At 37.3% G+C, this 26,099-nt stretch overlaps 2 protein-coding genes and 1 non-coding gene across 4 annotated transcripts; all 3 read right to left on the bottom strand.

The window, feature by feature from the left end:
* Positions 1-6,572: 6,572 nt before the first annotated feature.
* On the bottom strand, positions 6,573-14,406 carry LOC125650090 (phosphatidylinositol N-acetylglucosaminyltransferase subunit P-like). 2 transcript variants are annotated; one of them, XM_048878054.2, is made up of 4 exons: positions 14,246-14,400; positions 11,320-11,392; positions 9,558-9,676; positions 6,573-7,023 (listed from the first exon to the last, which is right to left on the bottom strand). In XM_048878054.2, exons 1-4 carry the CDS (start codon positions 14,337-14,339, stop codon positions 6,920-6,922), a joined length of 390 nt encoding a protein of 129 aa, XP_048734011.1. In that variant the 5' UTR covers positions 14,340-14,400; the 3' UTR covers positions 6,573-6,919. The 2 variants fall into 2 exon arrangements, with proteins under 2 accessions (XP_048734011.1, XP_056009943.1); XM_056153968.1 differs by lacking the exon at positions 6,573-7,023 and adding an exon at positions 7,715-7,867 and having other exon boundaries at positions 14,246-14,406.
* On the bottom strand, positions 12,680-12,751 carry Trnal-aag (transfer RNA leucine (anticodon AAG)). Its single transcript has one exon. It is a non-coding gene; the product is annotated as a tRNA-Leu (tRNA).
* A 7,852-nt stretch (positions 14,407-22,258) lies between the features above and the next one.
* On the bottom strand, positions 22,259-25,822 carry LOC125650042 (uncharacterized). The gene is made up of 2 exons (XM_048877979.2): positions 25,688-25,822; positions 22,259-24,989 (listed from the first exon to the last, which is right to left on the bottom strand). The coding sequence occupies exon 2, from the start codon at positions 24,895-24,897 to the stop codon at positions 24,199-24,201; it is 699 nt and encodes a 232-aa protein (XP_048733936.1). The 5' UTR covers positions 24,898-24,989; positions 25,688-25,822; the 3' UTR covers positions 22,259-24,198.
* Between the last annotated feature and the right edge of the window lie 277 nt (positions 25,823-26,099).

Here is a 26,099-nt window from a genome sequence, read left to right as displayed (position 1 = left end):
TGGAGCAGCGAGGTTTCTTAATAGCGTGCCACACCTACTGTGACATGGGACATCCGTTTTTAAGGTCATCTCCGAGGACCCGTGACATTCACACCTTAATTACACTGCAAGAAGAATTGTAAGCAATCCTGCGATCCGAATATTGGCACGTATTGGTGGGTATAACGTATTTTTTAAAATCCGGGATTTGATTTGTGTCAGATCTTTTACTTGGCATTGTTTTGTGACCTGTAATTAACTCAAAGTTCAGCTAAAGCCTGTAATACATTATTTCACGAGTGTTTACAATGATGCGGAAGTTATCACTTGGACCGTGACACATAGCGCCGCTACACTAGGAACGATAACTCAATAAGTCACCCGAGTTTACAGTAATGAGGGGATGGTCTACGGTCTGACGTCATGCCAGTGACGTCATCCGGACCACACCCATAGGACACCGTCTGGGGTCACCTTGACCTTCACCTTGGTGAGATCGGGCTGACTCCTGGCGAGACCGGGCTGACTTCCGGACTGTACCGTCGTTGAACGCGCTTTTCCAAATTCCAACCTGTCACAAACGTAAATAACCATAGGATATCCAAAGAAAAATCTTCTTTTTTTTTTTTGGTGCATCATAATATATACTTTTAAAGGTAAGATGTACAATGGATATATAATCACTCATACTAACCATTCATACTCCACTCATACATTTCAAAAATAGCTGAAATTATAAATATATATATACATAAATTTATACAAAACATGCAGTAAAAAATATATTATTCAGTGGGTTAAAATATATTGTTCCACAAATTCCATTGTTTTTTAAAAAAATAATTGATTGGAATTGTAAATAGATATACACCTCTCAATACTGTATTCTGTACAAAACCAAAGAAAAATCTTTATATGGTGAGACCTCACTACTGTTTACTCATGTGACCTAAAAAGATTAAACCCTCAAAGACGCCACATCACAGAGGTTACTTTGGCATACTAGTACTAAACTTCAAGATGCGTGTCAAGTGTGACGGCAGTTTCCTCATATCACTATAATAATAAAGATTTTGGAGAATATCTGATACCCTTCGAAATGAACCATGCACCGATAAGTAAGGCTTTTAGTATCAAATATTTTGTGATATGAATTTTAATGGCTATGCTTAATAGCGTGAACATAGATAAGACTCACTACGGATGCTTAACACAAAGACCAATTACAATAATCGATCTCTACCAATCATTTAGACATGCATAACATTCTACTTTTTAAAATATCTATAAAATAAATGAGATCTGTTACAATGCAAAATTTCCCTGTATGCTTATACATTACATCAGACAACATCTTTATTGACTTCGTGACCAACAAAGAGTGAACAACACGTCCACCCAGTAGATTGAGTTGCCCTAGGATGCGTGATATCCACCCGAATGAGTTGTTTAGTACGAAACAAGAGGCCCATGGGCCACATCACTCACCAGAGTCACTTTGGCCCATATCTAAAGATTTTCCATATATATTTGCATGTAAAAATGTGGTCCCTATCGTGGCCCCATCCTACCCCCGGGGACCATGATTTTTACAAACTTGAATCTGTACTATGTCAGGAAGCTTTCATGTAAATGTAAACTTCATTGGCCCAATGGTTCTTGAGAAGAATTTTAAATATTTTCTCTATATATGAGTATGTAAAATTTTAATCCCCTATTGTGACCCCATCCTACCCCTGGGGGCCATGATTTGAACAAATTTGAATCTGCACTATGTCAGGGAGCTTTCATGTAAATGTAAACTTTACTGGCCCAATGATTCTTCAGAAAAAGATTTTTAATGATTTTCCCTATATATTTATATGTAAAACTTTGATTCCCTATTGTGGCCCCATCCTAACCTCGGGGAATATGATTTTAACAAACTTAAATCTGCACCATGTCAGAAAGCTTCCATGTAAATGTGCACTTTCCTAGTCCAGTGGTTCTTGAGAAGGTTTCCCCTATATATTTGCATGCAATACTTTGATTCCATATTGTGGTCCCATTCTAACCCTCTGGGGGCCATGATTTTAAGAAACTTGAATCTACACTATCTCAGGAAGCTTTCATGTAAATCTCAGCTCTTCTGGCCCAGTGGTTCTTGAGAAGATTTAACCCTATTTATTCTCATGTAAAACATTGATCCCTTATTGTGGCCCCATCCTACCCCCTGGGGCCATGATTTGAATAAAACCGAATCTGTACTATGTCAGAAAGCTTTCTTGTAAATTTAAGCTCCTCTGGTCCAGTGGTTCTTGAGAAGATTTTTAAATGACCCAACCCTATTTTTGTGATTATCTCCCCTTGAAGGGGGCATGGCCCTTCAATTGAACATTTTTGAAAACCCTTCACCCAAGGATGCTTATTGCCAAGTTTGATTGAAATTGACCCAGTGGTTCTGGAGAAGAAGATGAAAATGTGAAAATCTTACAACGCCGACGACGTTGTTCAGAAAAGCTCACTTGATGAGCTAAAAAGCGCATTATTTGTCAATCTCTTCCCAGAGTTATCGTTCCCGCTTCGCTCCTCTAATGTCTCTGTCAACGTCTAAAACTAGGGCACCACTAAACCGGTACATAATACGTCCGCAGTGCCATGCAAGTTATTATCACAACTGGAGGTAATTGAGATTACCTTCAAGACTGGGTTAACAACTGTCTCCTTCTAATTCAATCTTTAAAAGGACTAAAATTTCGGACACCGCTAACCGTTAAATAAAAATCCACGAAAGGATTATCCACAAAAGGATTTCGTCGGAGTTGCAATAACAATGTATTTTGCATTAAATAAATCTAAGTCCAAGGGCTGTGACTCCTTAAAAAATAGTGGGACAGCATTCTCCTTGTCTTATGCACATCTACAGATAGTTTAACTGAAACCCCCCAAAAGGTTTAAGAGGACTTGCGAAGACAAGGTACTTGCATGAAATAAATCTAAGTCCAAGGGCCCTAACTCCTTCAAAAATAGTGGTGCAGCATTCCCCTGGTAATATCCACATCGTGATCTTTCTTTGTACCAAGTTTCATCAAAATCCCCCAAAGGGTTAGGAGGAGTTGTGAAGACAAAAGTATTTTGAATAGAAACAAGAGGCCCACAGGCCTTATCGGTCACCCGAATACTAGTGAAAAAGTATCACTACTTCCATGGGCTATTAAACCTAGAAAAAATTTCCTGTTCTGAATATCTAAGCTAAATTCTAATGTTCAGCAACAGTATAATACAAGATATGTTCTTAAAACTTCACTGCCCTCAAAAGTGCATACACTGATGAAAGGCTTTAAATAATAGGTGTATTAACATTAAACATCAAAAGATATGACTAATTTAGGCTCATCCTAAAGTCGTAACCCTGGGTTATGAAATTCACCATTTTTTATACATCCTTTTCTGCTATTCCTAAGTATGCATTTAGATTTTATACAGTATCAGCAAACTTAAACATAAATACTATATACAATGTACTAAGTTTGGCCAAACCCTGGGTCGGAACCCCTACTTTAGGGAAAATCAAATTTACAATTTTGGTAAAAGACTACCTGATCTATCCATTTAGCACTATATACCAAGTTTGGCTTTGCCTTTGGGTCAGAACCCCCACCCCGGGGATCATGAAATTTATAATTTTGGTAGATACCTTCTTTCTCTACATCACTATGCATTTAGTTTTTCTTACATGTGTGTGGTTCTTGAGAAGATTTTTGAAAATTGGTCAATTTTGGACAGTTTTTGTCCCGCCCCTTGGGCTCCAAGGGTGCTGGAGTCCTGGAATTTACAATTTATGCTCCCTTGTCCCAATGATGCTTCATACCAAATTTGAAAAGAATTGGACTGGTAGTTATTAAGAAGTTAAAAATGTTCAATTGTTAACGTACGACGACGGACGACAACCATTTGCAATAGGTCACCCGATTTTACTCAGGTGACCTACAAAACCTAAGTCTTAAGAGCCATAACTCTTTTAAAAACATTGGACATCATTCCCCTTGCAGTATGCACACCTCCACATTGTGATCTTTCTTTATACCAAAATTCATTAATATCCCCCAAAGGATTTAAGAGAGGTTGCGAAGATCAAGTATTTTGAATTAAAGGGAAAGACAACCCAAAATATTTTTAAATGATAAATGATAGGCTTAATCATATGATAAAGATTTGTCATACAATTCTGTTGATATATGGCGTAGATAAGCTTCAGGACTAATTTGAAAAGGTCAAAAATTGAAATTCCCGCGATCTATAGAGGCTGCCATGATGTGTAACTCTTTTGTATTCAAGACCAGAAAAATCAATAATTTTGACGTCATACCGTCTGTTCCGGTTTTGATGAGATTCTAAGATCATCCACAGGTGCTTGCGTTCAGGACCCCCCCCCCCCCCCCTCCGGATAAGCTATATGAGTTGATTTAATTATTTTTTTCTTGAAAATATTTCTAATGCATGTCAACAACGTCTTGCATACCCATAAAGTCCAAAATAATCCCTTTAAAAAAAAAATACCATTACTGGTTATTATAACAGCCCGCGCTGACAAGTTGGTTGGTTGAACTTCATGTGCGCTTGTGTGAAATTGGAATTCTGGGAAAAGTGCGTTTTTCGCCTGCAATAAAGTGTTGTTTAGCAGGTCAGTCGTGCAAACCTTTTAAAAATATCAACAACAATCTACATGTGCAGTGAAACCATCGCACATATTGGTTACTTGGGTGTCAAGCCTTTGCTCTATAACCTTTGCATACCGATGCATTCTATGATTAGAGGACAAGAAAATCAAGAAGTTAGGAAAATTTGTTTGGTATATTTATGCAAAGAATGTATCAAAGTGGATTTCCCCGGCGTTCACATTTTTGGATTCGGATGGGGTTTACTTATGTATTATGTATAGCATTTACTTCCATCAGTTTTTGTTTTAATATTCTTTTTCTCTCTCTCGTTTGAAGCGCATAGATTTGAAATTAACATTACTTTTTTTTTATCAACGGATGGGAGAGGTCGGAAGATTGCATCATCCTAATAATAATTTTAACTTGAGATGGAACATACTTTCTGTAGTGTATCAGAAATAATATTGTTGTCATCAAAGGAAGAACCTTAGTGATACAAATTGTCATTGTCTTGGTTTCAAGCATGAACGTAAAACAGTTTGCGGTCTACAGCATGCAATATACAATGAAATGTATATATTCAAACATAAAGAATTGCCCAAACAGGCGACTAAATGGGGCGGTCCTTCTGATGAGACCACAAAAACTGATTCTCGGGCGAAACATTTTAAAGAATTTCGTGTACAACCAACCAACGTCAACAAATCATAACGACAGGTATATAATTTGCCCAACGTACAAAGAATTTCAGGGGATCAATATTAGTAATTAAGATTTGAATATGACATCCCTTTCAAGTTGATGGAGATCGATACCCCTTCGAATGATTATATAATCTGTATTATGATTTTACTGTGTACATGTAGGGGCTCATGGCGGGTGTGACCAGTCGACAGGAGATGCTTACTCCTAGGCGCCTGATTCCACCTCTGGGATATCAAGGGGTCCGTGTTTGCCCTACTATTGGAAGAGGGGATACAGGATATTCATAGTTTCCAGAAATCTGTGATTTTTGGTGTAAAAATCCGTTGTTTTTCTCCAAAATGAGGAATTTCAACATGTTTATCGGTCATTATTTTTTCAGTGTAATCTTATGAAGGGTGAAGATAACAAACAGTGATCAATCTCATAAATCCCACAAGTAATACAAAATAGATAGTTGGGCGAACACACCAGAAGTAGGATCAAGTGTCTAGGAGGAGTAAGCATCCCCTGTCGACCGGTCACACTCGCCGTGAGCCCTATATCTTGATTAGGTAAACGGAGTTATCCGTAGTCAAAATCAGTGTGCCACGAACGGTCTAACAATCGGTATGAAACACGTCAGACAGCATTTGACCCAATGATAGGTTGTATTGGCAAAATAGATCGTTACAACAATAGAATTTGCGAAATTCTGATTTTAAATGACTGTTGAAACCCCTGTACCAACAACTAGTTTGTCAGTAGCTTGCCTCGATTTAAAAGATGACCATACACGGAACAAGCTCTTTCGTATCAAATCAGTTGAGGGATATAAACTCCATATGCAGGTGATAATGGAATATTGCTACATAAATAGGGGAAGTTGACGATGGAGAAGCTGAAATCATCCTGATTGTCATAAAGTTGAGTTGTTAGTTTTGTTTGCCTGGGAAAATTATTCCTTCAGTTCCCCTCCCCCATCTCTCTCTTTGACAATCCATTTTAAACATTTGCATTATGCATGTAACATCTACGTAGCCGTTAAAAATTACCCTATTACTGATCAAAATTTAATTTGATCAGGGTCAATTTTTAATGCTAAGAAATGACCCCCGGGGTCCAATGTTACACCAGCATGAAGTGTTGCAATTTGTATTTTCTAAAATTAAATTAGTTTTTTTTATATCTACATATTACTTTCATTTCTGTTCGAATACTACATGTATTTAATAATATTTATATGCTGCACATTGTGCACAACTGCAACACATTCATGATGAAATGTTTATTACTACAATTTGTACAGATATAAAAGCAAAATCATTGGAATTGTACAAATATATGTTCATGAATTTTTTAATTCAATAGCTGCAGGGATTGCCAAAACAAATCCGGAAAACTGTCAATGCACGGATACACAGACACTCAGACACGTGCACAGGCTGATCACTATAAATCTTCTACCTATAGGTGGGGCCCAAATGAATCTGGAACGTTTCTTTATGCTGCGAATGGAGTACTTCCTTAACATATTGAATTTGCTGCCTTTCCAAACATGCATGTAAAGTAATGACATTAGCAACACAAAAAGGTCATTGAATGATGAGTATAGTGATTCAGTAACTTCTATACAATGTCATGTTCACATTAATTATTGATATATCTTCAATTGGATTAATGGCATCCCTTGGCAAATAGTCAAATTTCTCTTTCTCTGAATCTGAAAAAAAGTACAGTATACAAATGGATTTTTTCACGTTCAGACTGATAATCTTTAAATATACAAAATAGTACATAATTTCATCTTTCTGTGATTTAACAATGTAATATTACTCATAGCAACACTAAATTCTTTCAAATAAAAGTAAGTTAGTCAAACCGGGTGTCATTACATGAATTAAAGGCACCAAGGACAGACAGTGTATCTCTTCTATGAATTTAACTTGATTTCCAACATATTTTAAGGTAGTAAATCCATTGATTGATTGAATGTTGTTTAACGTCCCTCTCGAGAATATTTCACTCGTATGGAGACGTCACCATTGCCGGTGAAGGGCTGCAAAATTTAGGCCTATGCTCGGAGCTTATGGCCTTTGAGCAGGGAGGGATCTTTATTGTGCCACACCTGCTGTGACACGGGACCTCAGTTTTTGCGGTCTCATCCGAAGGGCCGCCCATTTAGTCGCCTCTTACGACAAGCAAGAGGACCTATTCTAACCCGGATCCCCACGGGATTGTAGTAAATCCAAAATATCTTATCAATATTGATGTAGATCATTATGTCATTGGTATTTGAAGGTTTTCACAAATGAAATGATGAACAGAGATTTTTAAACTAGAGGCCCACAGGCTTTATTGGTCACCTGGGTATTAGTTACAAGAGGTATATGGGCCACATTGCTCACCTGAGTCAGTTTGACCCAGCTGTTGTGATTTTTAAGATTTTGTTTTTCAATCTTTCTTCTCATGAAAAATTTCAAAGGATCCCAACATAATAACGGAACATGAATTCACATGATGAGGGGATGTCTCAAGACCAATATGATTCACATGCCCTTGCTGTCCTAGGAGAAAGTCAAGGTCACATAGATAATTAAATTAAAAGTCTTGCCATAATAAATCTATATACAAAATATACAAGGGGCCCACCTGAGTACTAGTTAAAAGTATTGCTAGTCCCAACTGGGCTATGAACTATAGAAAAAATTCATGTTCTGAATATCTAAGCTAATTTCTAATATTCAGCAACAGTATAAAACAAAATGTATTCTTAAAACTTCAATGCCCTCAAAAGTGCCCATACCGATGAAAGGCTTTACATCATATAATATATGTATAACATTAAACTACATGACTAAGTCCAAGGGCCATAACTTAGTAACAATCAACGGACCAAGACAAAATTCGAACTTGATCTGTAACTTGTTATGGCAAAGTGATGTACTAAATATCAAATGAATATCTGCAAGCACATTTAAAAACAAGAGGCCCAAGGGCCACATTGCTCACCTGAGTTACTTTGGCCCATATTTGAAGACTTTCCATATATATTTGCATGTAAAACCTTAGTCCGTATTGTGGCCCCAACCTACCCTTGGAGACCATGATTTTTACAAACTTGAATTTGCACTATGTCAGGAAGCTTCCATGTAAATCTCAGCTCTTCTGGCTCATTGGTTCTTGAGAAGAAGAATTTTAAATATTTTCTCTATTTATTCTCAAGTAAAACTTTGATCCCCTATTGTGGCCATAATCTACCCCCGGGGGCCATGATTTGAACAAACTTGAATCTGCACTATGTCAGGAAGTTTTCATATAAATTTCAGCTCTTCTGACTCATTGGTTCTTGAGAAGAAGATTTTCCATATATATTTCTATGTAAAACTTTGATCCCCTATTATGGCCCCAACCTACCCCCGGGGGCCATGATTTGAACAAACTTAAATCTGCACTATGTCAGGAAGCTTTCATGTAAATTTCAGCTCTTCTGGCTCATTGATTCTTGAGAAGAAGATTTTTAAATGACCCCACCCTATTTTTGCATTTTTGTGATTATCTCCCCATTGAAGGGTGCATGGCCCTTTATTTGAACAAACTTGAAAGCCCTTTACCCAAGGATGCTTTTGGCCAATTTTGGTTATAATTGGCCTAGTGGTTTTTGAGAAGATGAGAATGTGAAAAGTTTACGACGCCGACAACGCCAACAGACAAATTTTGATCAGAAAAGCTCAGGTGAGCTAAAAAGTCTGTAATACTGATTTGCAGGACTGACGGACAGACAAATGGACGGAGCGCAAACCTAAAGTCCCCTTCGACTTCGTTGGTATGGGACTAAATAAAGGACTTGTAAATTTCTATGATGTACAAAAGTTGAAATATATCACCCCTCCCTATATAACAAAATTTCCCCACTGTTTCAGACTTCATTGAGAAATCCTGGGAATAAATAAACATATAGCAAATTGTATACATTTATTCATGAAAATATAAATTTAGTTATCATTTTCGAAAAAAGTTTGCAGCAATTGTTGTTAAATTCCCCTCACTAAAGAATACTTGCGACTTGTTTGGTTGAAAATCTGGAGAAGAAGTTGAAAATGTGAGAAGTTAACAAAGGACAGATGATGGACAAACTTTGATCAGATAAATTCACATATACATAAGTGCAAGTCTTCAGCTTAGGTGAACTAATACAAGTTTAAATTGTCACTCAGATGCATAATTGTGTTCAACATTGCTATTAATATTCCTTACCTGAAATAGTATCGAGAGACTGAAATGGTGCTGTGTTGATGAAAATTAGCCCCTCATAGAGTATATTATAGACTAAGAATAATACACAGAGGAAAGGCGGGATGGAAACTGCCGTAAACCTCCAAACAAAAGTAAAGTGTTATTAATTTTACAAAAAGAGGCCCAAAGGCCTTATTAGTTACCTGAGTACTAGTGAAAAATTATCACTACTCCCAAGGACTATGAAATCTAAAAAAATATATATCCTGTTCTGAATATCTAAGCTAAATTCTAATGTTCAGCAACAGTATAAAACAAGATGTGTTCTTAAAACTTCAATGCCCTCATAAGTGCATACACTGATGAAATACTCTACATATTATAACAGGTGTATTAACAGACTAATTTGGACCCATCCTGGAGTCAAAACCCTGGGTTTGTGAAATTCACCATTCACATGTATCCTTTTCTACTATTACTAAATATGCTTTTAGATTTTATACAGTATCAGCAAACTTACACATAAATGCTATATATTAAGTTTGGCCCCACCCTGATCCCTTGGATCATCAAATTTACAATTTTGGTAAAGGACTACCTGCTCTTTCTAAATATCCATTTAGTTTCAATTTAGTATCAATAACACTAAAGAAGATGCTATCTAAGTGTTTTACATATAAACACTATATAGTAAGCTTGGCCCTGCCCTGAGGTCAGAACCCCTACCCCGGGGATCATGAAATTTATAATTTTGGTAGAGGCCTTTCTGCTCTACATCACTATGCATTTAGTTTTTCTTAAACATGTGCAGTTGTAGAGAAGATGATTTTTGAAAATTGGTCAATTTTGGGCAGTTTTTGCCCCACCCCTAGGGCCTAGGTGTGCAGGAATCCTGAAATTTACAATTTATGTCCCCCTTGTTCCAAAGATGCTTCATACCAAATTTGAAAAGAATTGGAATGATACTTATCAAGAAGGAGTTAAAAATTTCTTTTCTTCACACTTTTAATAACTGATCATTTGGCCCCTCCCTGATACCACAACTCCTACCCCTGGTATCATCAAATTTACAATTTTAGTAAAGGACTACCTGCTCTTTCTAAATACCCATTTAGTGTCAATTTAGTATCAATAGCACTAAAGTAGATGTTATATAAGTGTTTTACACATAAACACTATATATTAAGTTTGGCCCCACCCTGGGGTCAGAACCCCTACCCTGGGGATCATGAAATTTACAATTTTGATAAAAGCTTCCTTGCTCATCATTACTAAATACTAATTTTTCTGCTAGATGCCCAGGAGTAAAGAAGATATTTTTAAAAAAAACCCATAAATTTTACAGTTTTTTAAGGCCCCTTAGGGTGGATGGTAATGAAATTTACAATTTCCGGTCTCCGTCACCTACAGATGCTACATACCAATTCTGGGAAGAACTTGTTAAAGAACGAAGGATGCAGACCTATGGCAAATAGGTCACCTGAGTGACTCAGTTGACCTAAAAAGATGTTCCACAGCAATTTGGTGAAAATTAGCCATGCAGTTCTTAAGAGAATGTAAACCCCATTCAAAAGTTAACAACAGAAAGGCATCTATAGCAATATACCTAAAAATTATCTGGAATAAGATTAATAGCATGCCATGGTGGATATAAAATGATTGGGGTGATTAATACACTATAAACCACTTTGTGGTTTATGAATGGTAAGCCACCCCAAACCATTTTATAATCCCATAACATGTTTTGCTTATAACTTTATCTGTTGAGTATCTTTACACTCACTTGCTTGGCCAGTATGTAAGACCAATCCCTTCCAAGTATGTGCGAGGAATATAGGTCCAAATCAGAAATATACCTGAAAATAAATTCAAGGCATCATGTATAGAAGATTGACTTATATAATAATCATTACTGCCAGGGTTGGAAATTACAGCCTGCCCAACCTCCTAAGATGGCCTATTTTTAGGCGGGCAAGGATGAAAATTCATACAATAGCTTGATGGTAAGGCTAGTTTTAACAGCCAATGTACAATAACAAAGGTCACAAATAAGTTTTATTAGTAAATTTATTCATATAAAATAATAAACATCACAAAACTGAAGATCAGGACTGGTAGATTCTGAACAGGGCTGACAACTTTTGAGTAAACCCAGCCATGTGACTGGATCATAATTTCATAGAGTTTCCGACCTTATCACTGCCCCAATGAATTGCCATTTCTATGACTACTTTCAACAGCCGAGTTTCCTATTTGTTAAATACATGGGGTTTATTCTGCGTTTTGTCATGCCACTTCAAAAATATCTAGTAAGCTAGGTTTCTTTAATATAATTGCTTGACCACATATCCATTTTGTTATCACAGACAGCATGAACATTTGTGGCTTGAATGTGCCAGATTAGTTACCACAGACAACATCAGCGGTGTTCTTCTACCCACTGGTACTGGTACCAATTCGATTGGGAAAAATAGTATCAAAAATGAACAAATTGGGAATTCTCTACCAATGTATCGGCAAATGATTTAAACTAAAAGAAAGGGGGGAAAAAGAACAAAACAAGATGTATTCATCTCTTTACAAACTTTATACGGTAATATTTGCTGTTGTGAGACATAAGGATCATCGTAGGCTCATTTTAGAATAATCGTAACTCTACAACACGCGCACTGCCATGATTTGCACTTTCAATTTAATGCCAGAAGAGAACATTTTAGTTAACTAGGTAAATTACGATGTCAGCTGTCTATTTTTCAGCAACTGAATTGGGAATTTTTAGTCTGGAGATTGTGAAAAATCAACGGTTTTGGCATTGGGAATGGTACCAGTTATATAAGGGGAAAAAAACACTGAACATAAACTTTCATGGCTTGAATGTGCCAAATTTGTTATCACAGACAACATAAACTTTTTTGTCAGATTTGAAGACAGGGGTATATCATAGTTTGAGAAGAAAATAAAACTTGTTTGTGTGTGAGCTTGTGAGGACTTCAGTCTTGATATACATTGTAATTCATGGCCAATGAACCAGACTTTCATGACAGTTGTGATGGACAATAGATAAAAAGTTTTGTTGGGAGCAGGGATGGGCACGATTACTCAAAATTGTAATTGATTTGTAACAGGAAGGGAGAAAATGCAACGGACCAGACCGGGATTTGAACCCGGGCCCCTTGAATCTTAGTCAGGTGCTCTACCAACTGAGCTATCTGGCCACCGGCGATCGAACCCGGCTGACCGCTACATTCCTCCCTCCTTAAATGTCTTCACACCTGAAGACATCAACTCAGGATCTTTATCCCCTGGCAGGCATTTTCACCTGTCAGTTCCAGGGGCTGGTCTATGGCACCAAATGTAACAGGAAAGGAGAAAATGCAATGGATCAGACCGGGATTCGAACCCGGGCCCCCTGAATCTCTAGTCAGGTGCTCTACCAACTGAGCTATCTGGCCACCAGCGATCGAACCCGGCTGACCGCTACAGATTAATAATTGATTACTTGGAGGGGTTTTGTGTAATTGATTATTAATCAATTAGTCATTTTTCTTCTGTAATCAATTGCAATCGATTCTAGGAGGTGTAATCGATTAATAATCGATTACTTTAAGGTTGGTTAACAGAATTAAACTATTTGTACACTCAAGTGAACCTGTGTATATCTTTAGGGCTATTATTTGTGATGAACAGTCATCAAGATTGATTCACTAATTTAAACAGCTTTGCCAAGAAGTTAAACTGTATTTCCAACTTAACAAAATGACAAGATTTCAGTGTAGAGTAATTGAAAAAGTAATTATAATTAATTACACCACAAAATTTAGCTGTAATCGATTAAATTACGATTACGAGTAATTGAAAATAGCTTTGATTACAGATTACTGTTGATTACTTGAAAAAAAGTAATGATTACAATCGATTACGATTACTCGATTACGACTACCCCATGCCTGGTTGGGAGTAAGCCTAATTTCTGTGGAAACAAGGGGGTTATTTATATTCGGTCTTTCCTATTGGGGGATAGGAAAGACCGAACATAAATAGCCCCCTCGTTTCCACAGAAATTAGGAGTAAGCCTAGCTCAAGAAGTTGACTCAAGTTGTTATTGTCTGCATTCTTATAATTATAAAGATTCAATATTAGGCCTATCTATCTTTAAAACTTTAATTCCTGGTATTTGTACTCATCTTCAATTTCTATTACACCTGTAGCGGTCAGCCGGGATTGATCGCCGGTGGCCAGATAGCTCAGTTGGTAGAGCTTCAGGGGGCCCGGGTTCGAATCCCGGTCTGGGCCGTTGCATTTTCACCCTTCCTGTTACATTTGGTGCCGTAGACCAGCCCCTAACAGGTGAAAATGTCAATTTGGACATAAAGATTGTTCCCGAGAAGTATGAAGTAATTCTGTTCACCGGTTTTAATATTATCTATAAAACATCGCAATCCGGGACCGTCGGGAGTCGGCAGTACTAGATTTACCGCCGACCCCGGTCTGGTCCGTTGCATTTTCTCCCTTCCTGTTGCACACCTATCTTCAAATCAATGGTGCAGGATAGATCTATCTATCTCTAGATGAGTTATCCAAATCAAAGATAGGTATAAATGAATTAAACCATCTACATTTGAACTTGAAGATACATAGGGGCGATTTCGGTTTTTCGTTCGTACCTGGCCTCTATGTCAATCTATCAAAATTAAAAAGGGTAAACTAACCAAATAAAATGTAGCATAACAAATACGAGACGAATCCATATGTTGCTCTGTCTGGGACTGGAGAAGGTGTTGATCTGGATGTCATTGCAATCATGCAATGTGTGATGTTTTCTCTTCTCGTTGAGGTTCAAGGGGTTCACGGTCAACTCGTACCCTGACCAACTCGTACCCATACTCTTTTATCTCAATGAGGGCTCTCAACAGAGAGCGCGTTATGCAACTAGATCTCAGCCTCACTGGCACCATACTATGGAAAGCCAACGGGCTAAAAAAATTATCTCAATGTGGCGGTCAGATGGATTGGGTCCATGGAATATTTGTTTATATGTTTTTCCTATACAAGGGCGGATCCAGGAATTGAAGTTAGGGGCCCAACTTCATGAAGCAGGGGGACTGAGGACCGCCTTCAGACCCCCTGTGGATGGTTGGGAGGGAGAAGGCTTCTCGGTGGATTTTATAGGGCTTGATATGGTCTTCTATGCAAACTATTTTTAATGAGGTATCCATTAAATTTAAATTTTATTTTTTAATTTTGGTTTGGTTTGGAATAAAATATAAGTTCTCCCAATAAAAGTAACAATGAATCAAAAGATCTTGTGATATTTTCTTTGAGAGCGGAAAAAATGATTTCTTCTTTTACGGTTTTTTCTAAACGAGAGACCATGATTTACCTTTGATTTGAAAATTTTAGAGTGTGTGAGTGTGACCCCTTACATCCGCCATTGTTATACGTATAATCCCATGTAAAACGTACATCCGCCATTGTTATATGTATAATCCCATGTAAAACGTTGAACCCCTATTGTGGCCCCACCCTACTCCCGGAGGCCACAATTTGAACAAACTTGAATCTGAGTGCATATCGATACGAATAACCATGTCCCTGCTGTTCTTGAGAAGAAGTTTCCCAAAATACCCCCCATATAAAACTTTGATTCCCTATTGTGACCCATCCGACCCTCGGGGGATCACAATTTGAACAAACTTGAATATGAACTACCTGTGGATGCTTGTATGACTAATCATGGTCCTGCTGTTGATAAAAAGATTTTAAATGATATTTCCCTTTATATTCTTATGTAAAACTTTGATCCCCTATTGTGACCCCACTCTACCCTAGGGTTCATGATTTGAAGAAACATGAATCTGAACTACCTGTGGATGATTGTATGACTAATCATGGTCCTGCTGTTGTTGAAAAGATTTTCAATGATGTATTCCTACATGTATATATTCTTAAGTAAAATTTGACCCCCTATTGTGGCCCCACTCTACCTCCGGAGGGCGTGAATTTGCCCTACCTGGAGATGCTTACATATTAATATGAGTACTAATAAGCATATGACTCATGACACAGCTGTTCTCGATAAGAAATTTTTCAAGATAATTCCCTGGTAAAATTTTTGATCCTCTATTGTGACCCCATCCTACCCCCAGGGGCCACAATTTGTGAACTACATGTACCTGACGATGTTTGCAGAGTAATATGAGTAATCATGGCCCTGAGCACTGTTATTAGGAAGATTTTTCATATATATTCCCATATAAAACTTTGATCCCCTATTGTGGTCCCACCTTATCCCCAGGGGCCTCAATTTCTGCACTACCTGGGGATACTTGCATATTAATATAACTCATCATCGCCCTTTTGTTCTTGAGAAGAAGATTTTTAATGATTTCCCCTATATATTCCCATGTAAAACATGTATCGCACAGAGAAATTCACTGTATCATCTATGGACACCCACTTCCGCCCCTACACGGGGTTGAACTCACGACCTCCTGAAATATACATAATATAAAATGCTTACTTTATGTAACCTCTCCGTACCGCAGTCCTTGACCAGTTCCCACCACACTCGCACCCGTCAGTAGCACTCTTCTGCAGTTCTCTCCACCACACTCGCACCCGTCAGTAGCACTCTTCTGCAGTTCTCTCCACCACTCGCACCCGTCAGTAGCACTCTTCTGCAGTTCTCTCCAAGTCTTCTCTATCTCTTTCATCTCACTCGCTAGGTTTCTATTGACCCTCCTCTTGTTCCTTTTCCATCTGATGTCCGTATGAGCTACTTCTGCGATGTTATCACTTCCTTTAACACATGCCCAGTTCATATTCTCTGTTTTATTTCTAGCTCAAGTTTTTGCTATTTGGCTTGGTATACTGCTCTTCATTGGCGATTTTTTTGTGACCAGAATACCTTGCAGAGTTTGTGGATACAGGTATTAGGAAGGAAGATAGTTTCTTGGGGTTTGTTTCAATCAACCTCCAAGTCTCCGTCCCGTGTAACAGTATAAACTTTCTGTTCTGTAGATTGGTTTTCAGACTGACTGATCCGCTTTCCAAACGCATACTAGTGTATCTGTCTGCTAACTCCCGTGTTTTGCTGTCCCATTGACGTTGATCATATCATAGCAAAGGTGGATTTACTAGATGATATAAAGCGTTGGATTATTTCGGGAATTCATCATGGCGCAACGGATGGAATCCGGCTACTGCATAAATTAAATTACGTCATGTAACATAGGAATATGAGACATCTCAAGAACCATTAGACTAGGTTCATTATATACATTTTACATGTACTTGTCATCAACATTTTGCTTCTTAGGGCTGCATGACGAACAACTATTGGGGGATTCTGGTTACCCATGCTGGCGATTTCTGATGACAATTTCTGAACTCATCATCCCCCAAAGAAGTTCCCTACAATGAGACTCTACAGCACAAGAATTCTGATAGAACAGACTTTTCTTATCCTAATAACAAAAAAGAGTTTTCAAGTTCTACTCCATGAGATTGTAACACATAGGTAGCAATTTTTGTCGTTGCAATTAAGTAGGCAGTTTTAAATGTTACGCGTGGATCTACGTCAGCCTCAAAGCACTAATCTTTCAATTTTGCATGTAAACGTACGCTACGACTTTTAGTAAAACGCACCCCCCCCCCCAAAAAAAACCCAACCCACCAGTATTAAAGTTAGTCTACGTTTGAGTTTACAACCTCTATTAGTAGTATTGTGTCATGGCCCTCCATAACACCAGTATGGTATGGGTAGAGGCGATATACTTACTACTTACTACATGTGAATGGCGATGGCATGATGGGTAAAATCCACGGCAGGAATGACGGCATTACCATGAGTTAATACATTATTACAAAATTCTTTTAAAATTTACAACCTGACATAAGAAAGTACATGTATAACATTCCCTGTAGGAGTCATGCACAAGGTGATTTATTGATGAAAACGCCTCAAAAAAAGTTTTCTTGTAATTTGTCTCCAAATGTGAAGGTGCCGTAAACTCCAGTGGTCCTTTCTTACATTGTTCTGTTCTCTGTCTTAAGGTTAAACTCCAGTGGTCCTTCCTTACATTGTTCTGTTCTCTGTCTTAAGGTTAAACTCCAGTGGTCCTTCCTTACATTGTTCTGTTCTCTGTCTTAAGGTTAGAGTTGATCTTTTTCTGTTGTTTTACGTCCCTTTCGAGAATTTTTCACTCGTGTAGAAAGAATTTTATATTTTCAAGTAAAAAATATATAGAAAGCGTTAGAAATCTTACGTCAGTGATCATTTATGTGCAAACGGTGTGTAAAATGTTATGGTGCTACGCCGTAGGTCTGGAAAATACAAGTTTTGATAATACATGTAATTACTGGTAGACTCTTTCAGGATAAATAACTTATTTCCAATATCGCATGACGACTAGATGGACCACTCCTGTAAACCACACTTTGGATGATTGAAATGGATTACAATTTCTGCAGGATTCGTATTTCAGCGTATTTGGCGGTGAAGTAGAGCGCTATTTCATGATTGCGCTGAAATTCTGTGTTAAAAGAAGCTATTTTAAAAACCATCATTACGCTAAATAGTGCATTAGACCAGACTGCGCCAAATTTTAAATACGTTAAGATAAGCACACCTACAATATGTATAATAATCTGTTGGTATTTAAAATTTCAAAATCTCATGAAGTGTTCTAATGCAAAGGATTACAGTAAATTAACCGAGGTAAAAATAGAACCCATGGGGGGCATGGTTTTAACAAACTTCAATCTGCACTATGTCAGGAGGCTTTCATGCAAATTTGTACTTTCCGGGCCCAGTGGTTCTTGAGAAGATTTTAAAAGATTTCCCCTATACATTCACATGTAAATCTTTTATCCTCTATTGTGACCCATCCTACCCCCGGAGGCCATGGTTTTAACAAATTTGAATCTGCACTATGTCAGGAAACTTTCATATGAATTTCAGCTCTTCTGGCCCAGTGGTTCTTGAGAAGATTTTTAAATGACCCCACCCTATTTTTGCATTTTTTTTGATTTTCTCTCCTATGAAGGGGACGTGTCTCATCATTTGAACAAACATAAAAGTCCTTCACCTAAGGATACTTTTTGCCAAGTTTGGTTGAAATTGGTCTAGTGGTTCTGGAAAAGAAGTCGAAAATGGGAAAAGTTTACAGACAGACGACGGACAACAGGTGATCAGAAAAGCTAACTTGAGCTTTCAGCTCAGGTGAGTTAAAACGAAAAGAGTTATAAAAAGGAAGTATAAGAACCTCCCCACTAAACCTCTTTCTCTCCCTCCTACCCCTATCCCACCCCCTTTCCGCTCCCTCATATAGTGAGGTTAATGCATTTCAAAGTTTTAATATCAGAATATTTACAAGTCCCTTGTTTCTGAGAAATTTATATTTGTACTTATCACAACCAAACTAAACCCATGCATCCATCTCTTTTTGTATCAAGTATCCTTAAAAACGGAGGTCCGATCTCACGATAGGTGTTGGTACCTTGAGAAACCTCACCGATACGACCGTAAGTTCCACGATTGATTTATTGTATCTTGTTTAACGTCCCTCTCGAGAATTTTTCACTCTTATGGAGACGCCATCGTGACCGGCGAAGGGCTTAAAATTTAGGTCCATGCTCGGCGCTTACGGTCATTGAGCAGTGAGGGTTCACCTACTGTGACACGGGACATCCGCTTTTAACGTAATCTACAAGGACCCGAGGCATTCACATCTGATGTCGATCGTTTGGCGATGGAACTGTCACTACCTGTTTTTAACGTCTTAGGTCTGTCGTGGCCGACCTTCTGCATGCGGGGCGAAGGCTCTATCTCTAGACCACCGCAGCGGTGTAAGTTCCATGCATTGAACAAAATTTGTGACACTTAACCGAAAGCTGGTGACGTCCTTACTGGAGATGGAAACAAGAAAATAAAAAAGACATATTTCCTGAAAATTCATGGATTCTGTATCTAATGTATTTATTTTTCAATTCCCAACTTCATTTACAAAACTATCAATTTTTATTGGCCAGCGTCATTGGGTTCAATTGCCATATAATAGTCTTGGGTATCATCGAAAGTACTAATCCCGTGGGGATCCGTGTTATGATAGGTTATCACTACCCCTTGCTTGTCGTAAGGGACGACTAAATGGGGCGGTCCTTCGGATGAGATCCCAAACACCGAGGCCCCGTTTCACAGCAGATGTGGCACGATGAGGATCACTCGCTGCTCAAAGGCCGTAAGCGCCGAGCATAGGCCTAAATTTTGAACAGCAAGGTGCGTAATTTGAATCTATTGTCCCACCGACACGACATGGAAATACCACCCATTCTTGGCGGGGTGTTCCTAAATATTTCATCAAAACACACTGGTGAATTAATTTCTTAAATATACATCTTAATTTTTGACTGTAATACAGTCTGTATAACGGACGACCAGTGAAACGAGACCAAGCAAATTCAAACATTTTGACATCCTCTTTGCTTGCGAGTAAAGAATCAAAGTACTGAAGGTACTGAAACGAGGTGACGTTTGGCAGTGACTTCAGCTTGTCTTTGGACATGTCTTTGGACAAGAGGCATCATTTCTACATTTGCCATTGAAACTACATACAATTCAAAAGCTGCACCCTCTTCACGCCTAAAGAGCTTTCTCAAAAGAGCTTGTAAATTTGAAAAACCACTGACTGTCAACAAAACAGAGCAACCGTCTGCCTTAACATTTGCGTTTGCATCACGTGCATGTGGATCGAAAACATGGAACAGATTGCCTGAGCAGAATACAGCAACATAACTGCCATTGCATATAAATATACCTCCATCTTTGGTATTTGCAAAGCATAAATTCAGTGCTGTAGCAAGAGAGAGGAAAGGGCCGTTATCTTTAAAAGTGGATTGTATTTCCCCTGCATAAACTGGTAAAGCAGACACATGAAGCAACTGATTTTGAATGCAAACATTTTTGGGCAAGTCCTCTGGGTTAAGATGTTCATGTGGACAGGCCTGCCTTGCATGCTTGTATAAAACATCACCTTTTTCGAGAACAAAATGAATATCATTCGCATCCCAATCTCCAAACAATTTTTGGTTAACTTCATTAAATGCAATGCACACAAGTGAATTTGCTACACATTGTTTACCTCTGCTATATTCTGAGAAAGTTTCTGACCCTTGATGAAAGTTGGCAGACACGCATTTCAAAATTATGGGATCTTTTCTTACATTGTGACTTTTTCTTTTTTTGACAGATTTTGGGCTCTCCCTTTGATGACTATCAAAATCATGATTTTTTCTTTTTTTGCTATCCTTCATATCTGATGACGACAACAACTGTCAACTCTTGAAATAACTCATTCAATTCTTGAGTCAAAGTTAAACCAGTCCAAGAAAATTTCCACTCTTGAAATATCAACTCTTGAAAACTAGTGTCAACTCTTGAGATAATTCATTCAACTCTTGAGATAAATCATATTTCGTGACAAAGAAATGTAAACTTGATTTCCAATATATTACTTCCAATGGAGTTATTTTCTTGAATAACAAATATATTCACAAAAACATGTTCATTTATATTTCTTAATCAATGTTTACAGTTATCTGACTTGACCATGAAAGAGCGCGGGAAATGGCGCTCGGCCCTTTCGATCGAAAATTACATGTTTACACCCAGATTTAGTATTAAAATCTCAAAAAATGCGTCCAAAAGAAATATTTGGTAAAATTGTACGAAATTAACACATTGGGTTTCAGATAATTACCTTGAGTTAATGCGTTGGCAAGAATATATCAGTTCTCTCAGGCAAGACGTTTTCTCCTTGTTGATAAACAGGATAGCGTGGCGCGTATGGATACAGAGAAATAGTGCAGAGCTTAATATTAAAATTCTAATTACACACAATTTCTGCTTGATAAATACAACAGATCACATACAAGGAAGACTTCTTCAATCTGACATAAAACAGAATTTATATATAACAGTTTAATAAAAATGGAACATAGTATCAATGTGAACTATTTTTTGATAGGCGATAAATCGGCTAATTAACATAATTTTCAGACATAAGAAAATGTTTACCCAGAATTCCTAGAGAAAAATAGACCATGTTTTCCCCGTCTATATGTGAAAATGCGAATGAATACAGAAGCAATGCAAATCGTTTCCTACAGTCCAATTCTGTTTTTCTAAGATCGTGGAATAAAATGTTGGCAAACGACAAATAATTTTGATCTTGTTTACAAACCTAAACACTAATTCGCGATTCCTTTTGATGTGTGGACTTTGTTTCATATCGAAGGGATAAAAATTGCGATTTCATAAATTCTTATTTAACTCGTTTATTGTAGAGGGTAAACATATGGATCCTATATCAATCTCAAAGTGAATTGTGACAGCTTTTACGTTGCATTAGCATATGTGACAACAAATTTCTTATATTAAAAATCAAAGTGATTTCGCAAATGGTAGTGATTAAAACAGGGCGCCATTGAAGCTGGGGTCTGACATACGAGGCTGACTTACGTCACCTCGAAAAATAGAAAACCCACCATATTTGCAGATACATGTAAGAAGCTATATTGCAACAGTTTGTCATCGAAGTCACATAGGGATATAAATTAAAAGAATGATTTGTTTTGTAGTTTATCTGATAAAAAAATGTATATTTGACAGTAGTCATTTTATAACCATGGAATTCTGAAGAAAAAGATAAAAAACAAATAATGTAGATTTAAGAGTAATCTATTATATTTATGTAAATAACAATTGCATCTTCGAAAACTAAATACATTGATATGAATGAAAATCGATTAACAAAGAAAATTTGCACTACATTGACATGTATATGAGTTATGTTGATGTTAATGATTACACTGTACATTTATGTTGTTTCTTCATACATGTAACAAACAAGATAAATTGTTGTCAGTTGCATTTAAATTGATGAATGAATTGGTTCTTTAAAAAAAACCAAGATGTGTTTGTGAAACACTGATGCCCCTGGATTACAACAAATTCATGAATAATTTTCAAAGTACATGTAGGTCAGAATCAATTTCAAGGTCACAAGATTAACAAATTTGGTACCAATGGTTAGGTCTTCTCATAAGAAATGCACATACTAAATATGAAAGCAATGCCTTACGGTTAAAACAATATGGCTTATTTAAAAATTTCTAAAAAGCTGTGCCTCTTATGTTGTAAAAGATATGACCAAGGTTAAAGGTTTTTTTGGGAAAAAATTTCCCAAAACTAGGTTAATGGTCCATATCAAGGTCACCAAATTTGGTATCGTTGAAAATATCTCGAATAAAATGCACATGCTTAAAATAAAAACAGTACCTCTTATGATTTAAAAGATGTCTTATATTAGAATGTTTTAAAAGTAGGTCAAAGGTCAATGTAAAGGTCACCACCAGTTAAAACATTTTGGTGTCAATGAAAAGGTCTTGCCACAAGAAATACACGTACTAAATATGAAAGGTCTACCCCTTATAATGTAAAAGATATGACCAAGGTTAAAGTTTTTTTTGCAATAGACAGACAGACGGACGAACAGAAAGACAGACGGGCCAAAATTAAATGTTCCCGAATCTTCGATTCCGGGGTCATAAAAAACCCATTGGAGTACATGTTTATACATTTAGTAACAACGTTGAGCAATAGATGGACAAGAGGTCCGTGTGAATATGTACAGGTGTATTGTAAATGAACCAGTCTTGGGCTGTTGTAACTGTGTAAATACACGAAAAGATTGATATACTGGCAAACTACAATCTGCGTAAAGATTTTTTTTAATCTTGCAGTCTACTGTATGTAGTAAAATATAAGCATTTCAACATTTGTATTTTGAAGTACAACTTGCATCATTATAATGATAAATTCACAGTAGAGAACATTAGGGTAGGCAGCGACGTTTTAAATTCTAAACCATACTAAAATGTGTGTGTGTGTGTGTGTGTGTGTGTAACATCCTAAAGTTTTGTTGATTTTTGATAATGTATTTTAAACTTTTTGAATACAGTGTTAATGTTTCAGTACAGTAATTCAAATAACACAGATGGAATTTAGAAATGTTCGACATTTACAAGTCTAATGTCACATGAAACTCGTTCCGTGTCTTTGTGTTTGTTTGGGAGTAATGCATTGATGTATTTCCTCTGCGAGTACTTAATGTTTCTTTTCCCCTCACTTTTTAACCTCCATTTCCAGACCTTGTTGTTCAGCTTGATGTTCACTGATAGAGTGTAATTTGTCGTTTGCCAGTTTTTTAATAAATGCGACGGATCTAATGTGACTGGTTTTCATTATACACGTATAACACTATTAAATGATGCACAAACAATTCTCCTTTAATGTTCACATCTCATCTGCAGAACGGTTTTTTGTTTTCATGTGGGGAGCGGTTGTTTGTTTTCATGAGGAGAACGGTTGTTTGTTTTCATGTGGAGAGCGGTTGTTTGTTTTCATGAGGAGAACGGTTGTTTGTTTTCATGTGGAGAGCGGTTGTTTGTTTTCATCAGGAGAGCGGTTGTTTGTTTTCATCTGGAGAACGGTTGTTTGTTTTCATGAGGAGAACGGTTGTTTGTTTTCATGTGGAGAGCGGTTGTTTTTTTCATGAGGAGAACGGTTGTTTGTTTTCATGTGGAGAGCGGTTGTTTGTTTTCATCTGGAGAGCGGTTGTTTGTTTTCATCAGGAGAACGGTTGTTTGTTGGTTGAATAGGAGGAAGAGGATTGATTCTAGGAGTAACTTTTACTGTGCTTGTGTTAATTCGATGATCCGCAAAAAAATCTGCTTCTTTTTCCATTTTTTCCCTTGAAAAGTCCATTTGATTTTTTGTCAGTTCTCGTAGAAGACTTTTTTCAAGAGGTTCATTGTCTACAGAATTTTCACTCCTAGTGGAGTATGGTGTACCTGACGTTTTGGTGATAGAAGGGAGAACATAATATTTTTTTTCCATAATACTAACTTGAGTAAACTCCCGAAGGGGATCCACAACCTCCGTTAGATTGAAATCAATAGGGGTTGGCACAGTGTATGTACGTGAGGCCTCGCAGTCATGAAAAGAATCCTGCATCAGTTCATCTTTGTTGATGTGCACCAGATCATCATTTACATCCAAGTGATATGAGGACGAGTTCAGCTCCTCATTTACACTGTGGGGATCGTCCGAGTCATCCATACTCATTGGATCTGCTGAGGTGGAGTGGCTAGAAAATCCCGTCCCATAGTCTATCTCTTCAGATTTCATATCTTGGATGTTGCCATTTAGGTCTTTGTCTTGATATACAGTATTACATTCATGACAATATTCAACAGATTGCGGGGGGACTCTACAGCAGTTATCCATGGTCAACGGCATAATGATTAAAACATTCTTGGGGTAGATCCAGGTAATTTTCCATTATGGAAGAAGTAAAGAATCACATTTCTCCATTTTCTTAACCAAAGTACCTAAAACAGACAAAGGAAAATAAATCACATTTCGTCCAAAACTTCATATTGATATCTGGTATTCTCGCCGGAGAACAACAATAACCCAAAAACATTCGTTGCATGGTTATTGTAATAGCTGTTGTTTGCGGGTTTTTTGTTGTCCCAGTGAGAATTTATTTCACTTATATCGAAAGATCACCAGCTGTAGGAGAAGCACCACAAATTTAGACCTATACATGGTGTTATGGGCTGTGGAAGTTCTTTATCGTGCCAACGCCATCACCCGAAACCTCCATTTTTAAGGTCATATCCGAAAGACCAAAGACTTGCATTTTTAAAGCCAGGCACTTTGCAAAAGAGAAGTCACTGCCTATGATAATCGCTTTTGGTTGGACACGGATCAAAAAATCAAACCATAGAACAATTAACTTAACAAGGTTGCGAGGCGATCGCTATAACCCGATCAGGTTATTGCAGTAGGGAAACCGAGAAATTAGAACCCTCCCATTTTCATTAATTTAACATTTGAAATTACAATTATAGAAGTAACATTTTATTGACTAATGATCCAAGATAAGAAGAGCTGATTTGATGATAGATTTTTCGTCGTCCCTTCTGTCCGTCTGTATGGCATCTGTCAAAAACAAATTCAAATGTCTACTCTTTACAGAATTTCCTCTGACTTCAATGAGACTACATATTCTATTTACTTTTACCTGTCATGGCGGAATCATCCTTAGATTTTATTTTGACGACTCTATTCACTTTTCGGGCAAACAATGTATATATGATCCCAGATAGTGACAAACATGTTCCCACTGGATACTTATCAATGCGCTTCTTTGTTGACAATATCGTATGGTACCATAATACTCTGACAATAGATATTTAAATACCAAGATAATCGATTGAGGATCCTTTATATAAGTACGAAAGCCGAGTGAGGTTAAATTAGGAGCGTGACAAAAAACATTTAAAGTCATAATTACGAGACAAGTCGTAATAACGAGATAAAAAGTCGTAATTGCGACTTCAGAAAGTCGTTATAATGAGACAAGATATGATCATAATCTACCGATGATAAAGTCTTCCACACAAAGTACTGGTTGTATAAATGTGGCTTTTTCT

This window comes from Ostrea edulis, chromosome 1 (assembly GCF_947568905.1).
Source record: "Ostrea edulis chromosome 1, xbOstEdul1.1, whole genome shotgun sequence".
NCBI lineage: Eukaryota > Metazoa > Mollusca > Bivalvia > Ostreida > Ostreidae > Ostrea > Ostrea edulis.
This window is presented reverse-complemented; position numbering and strand designations above follow the sequence as displayed.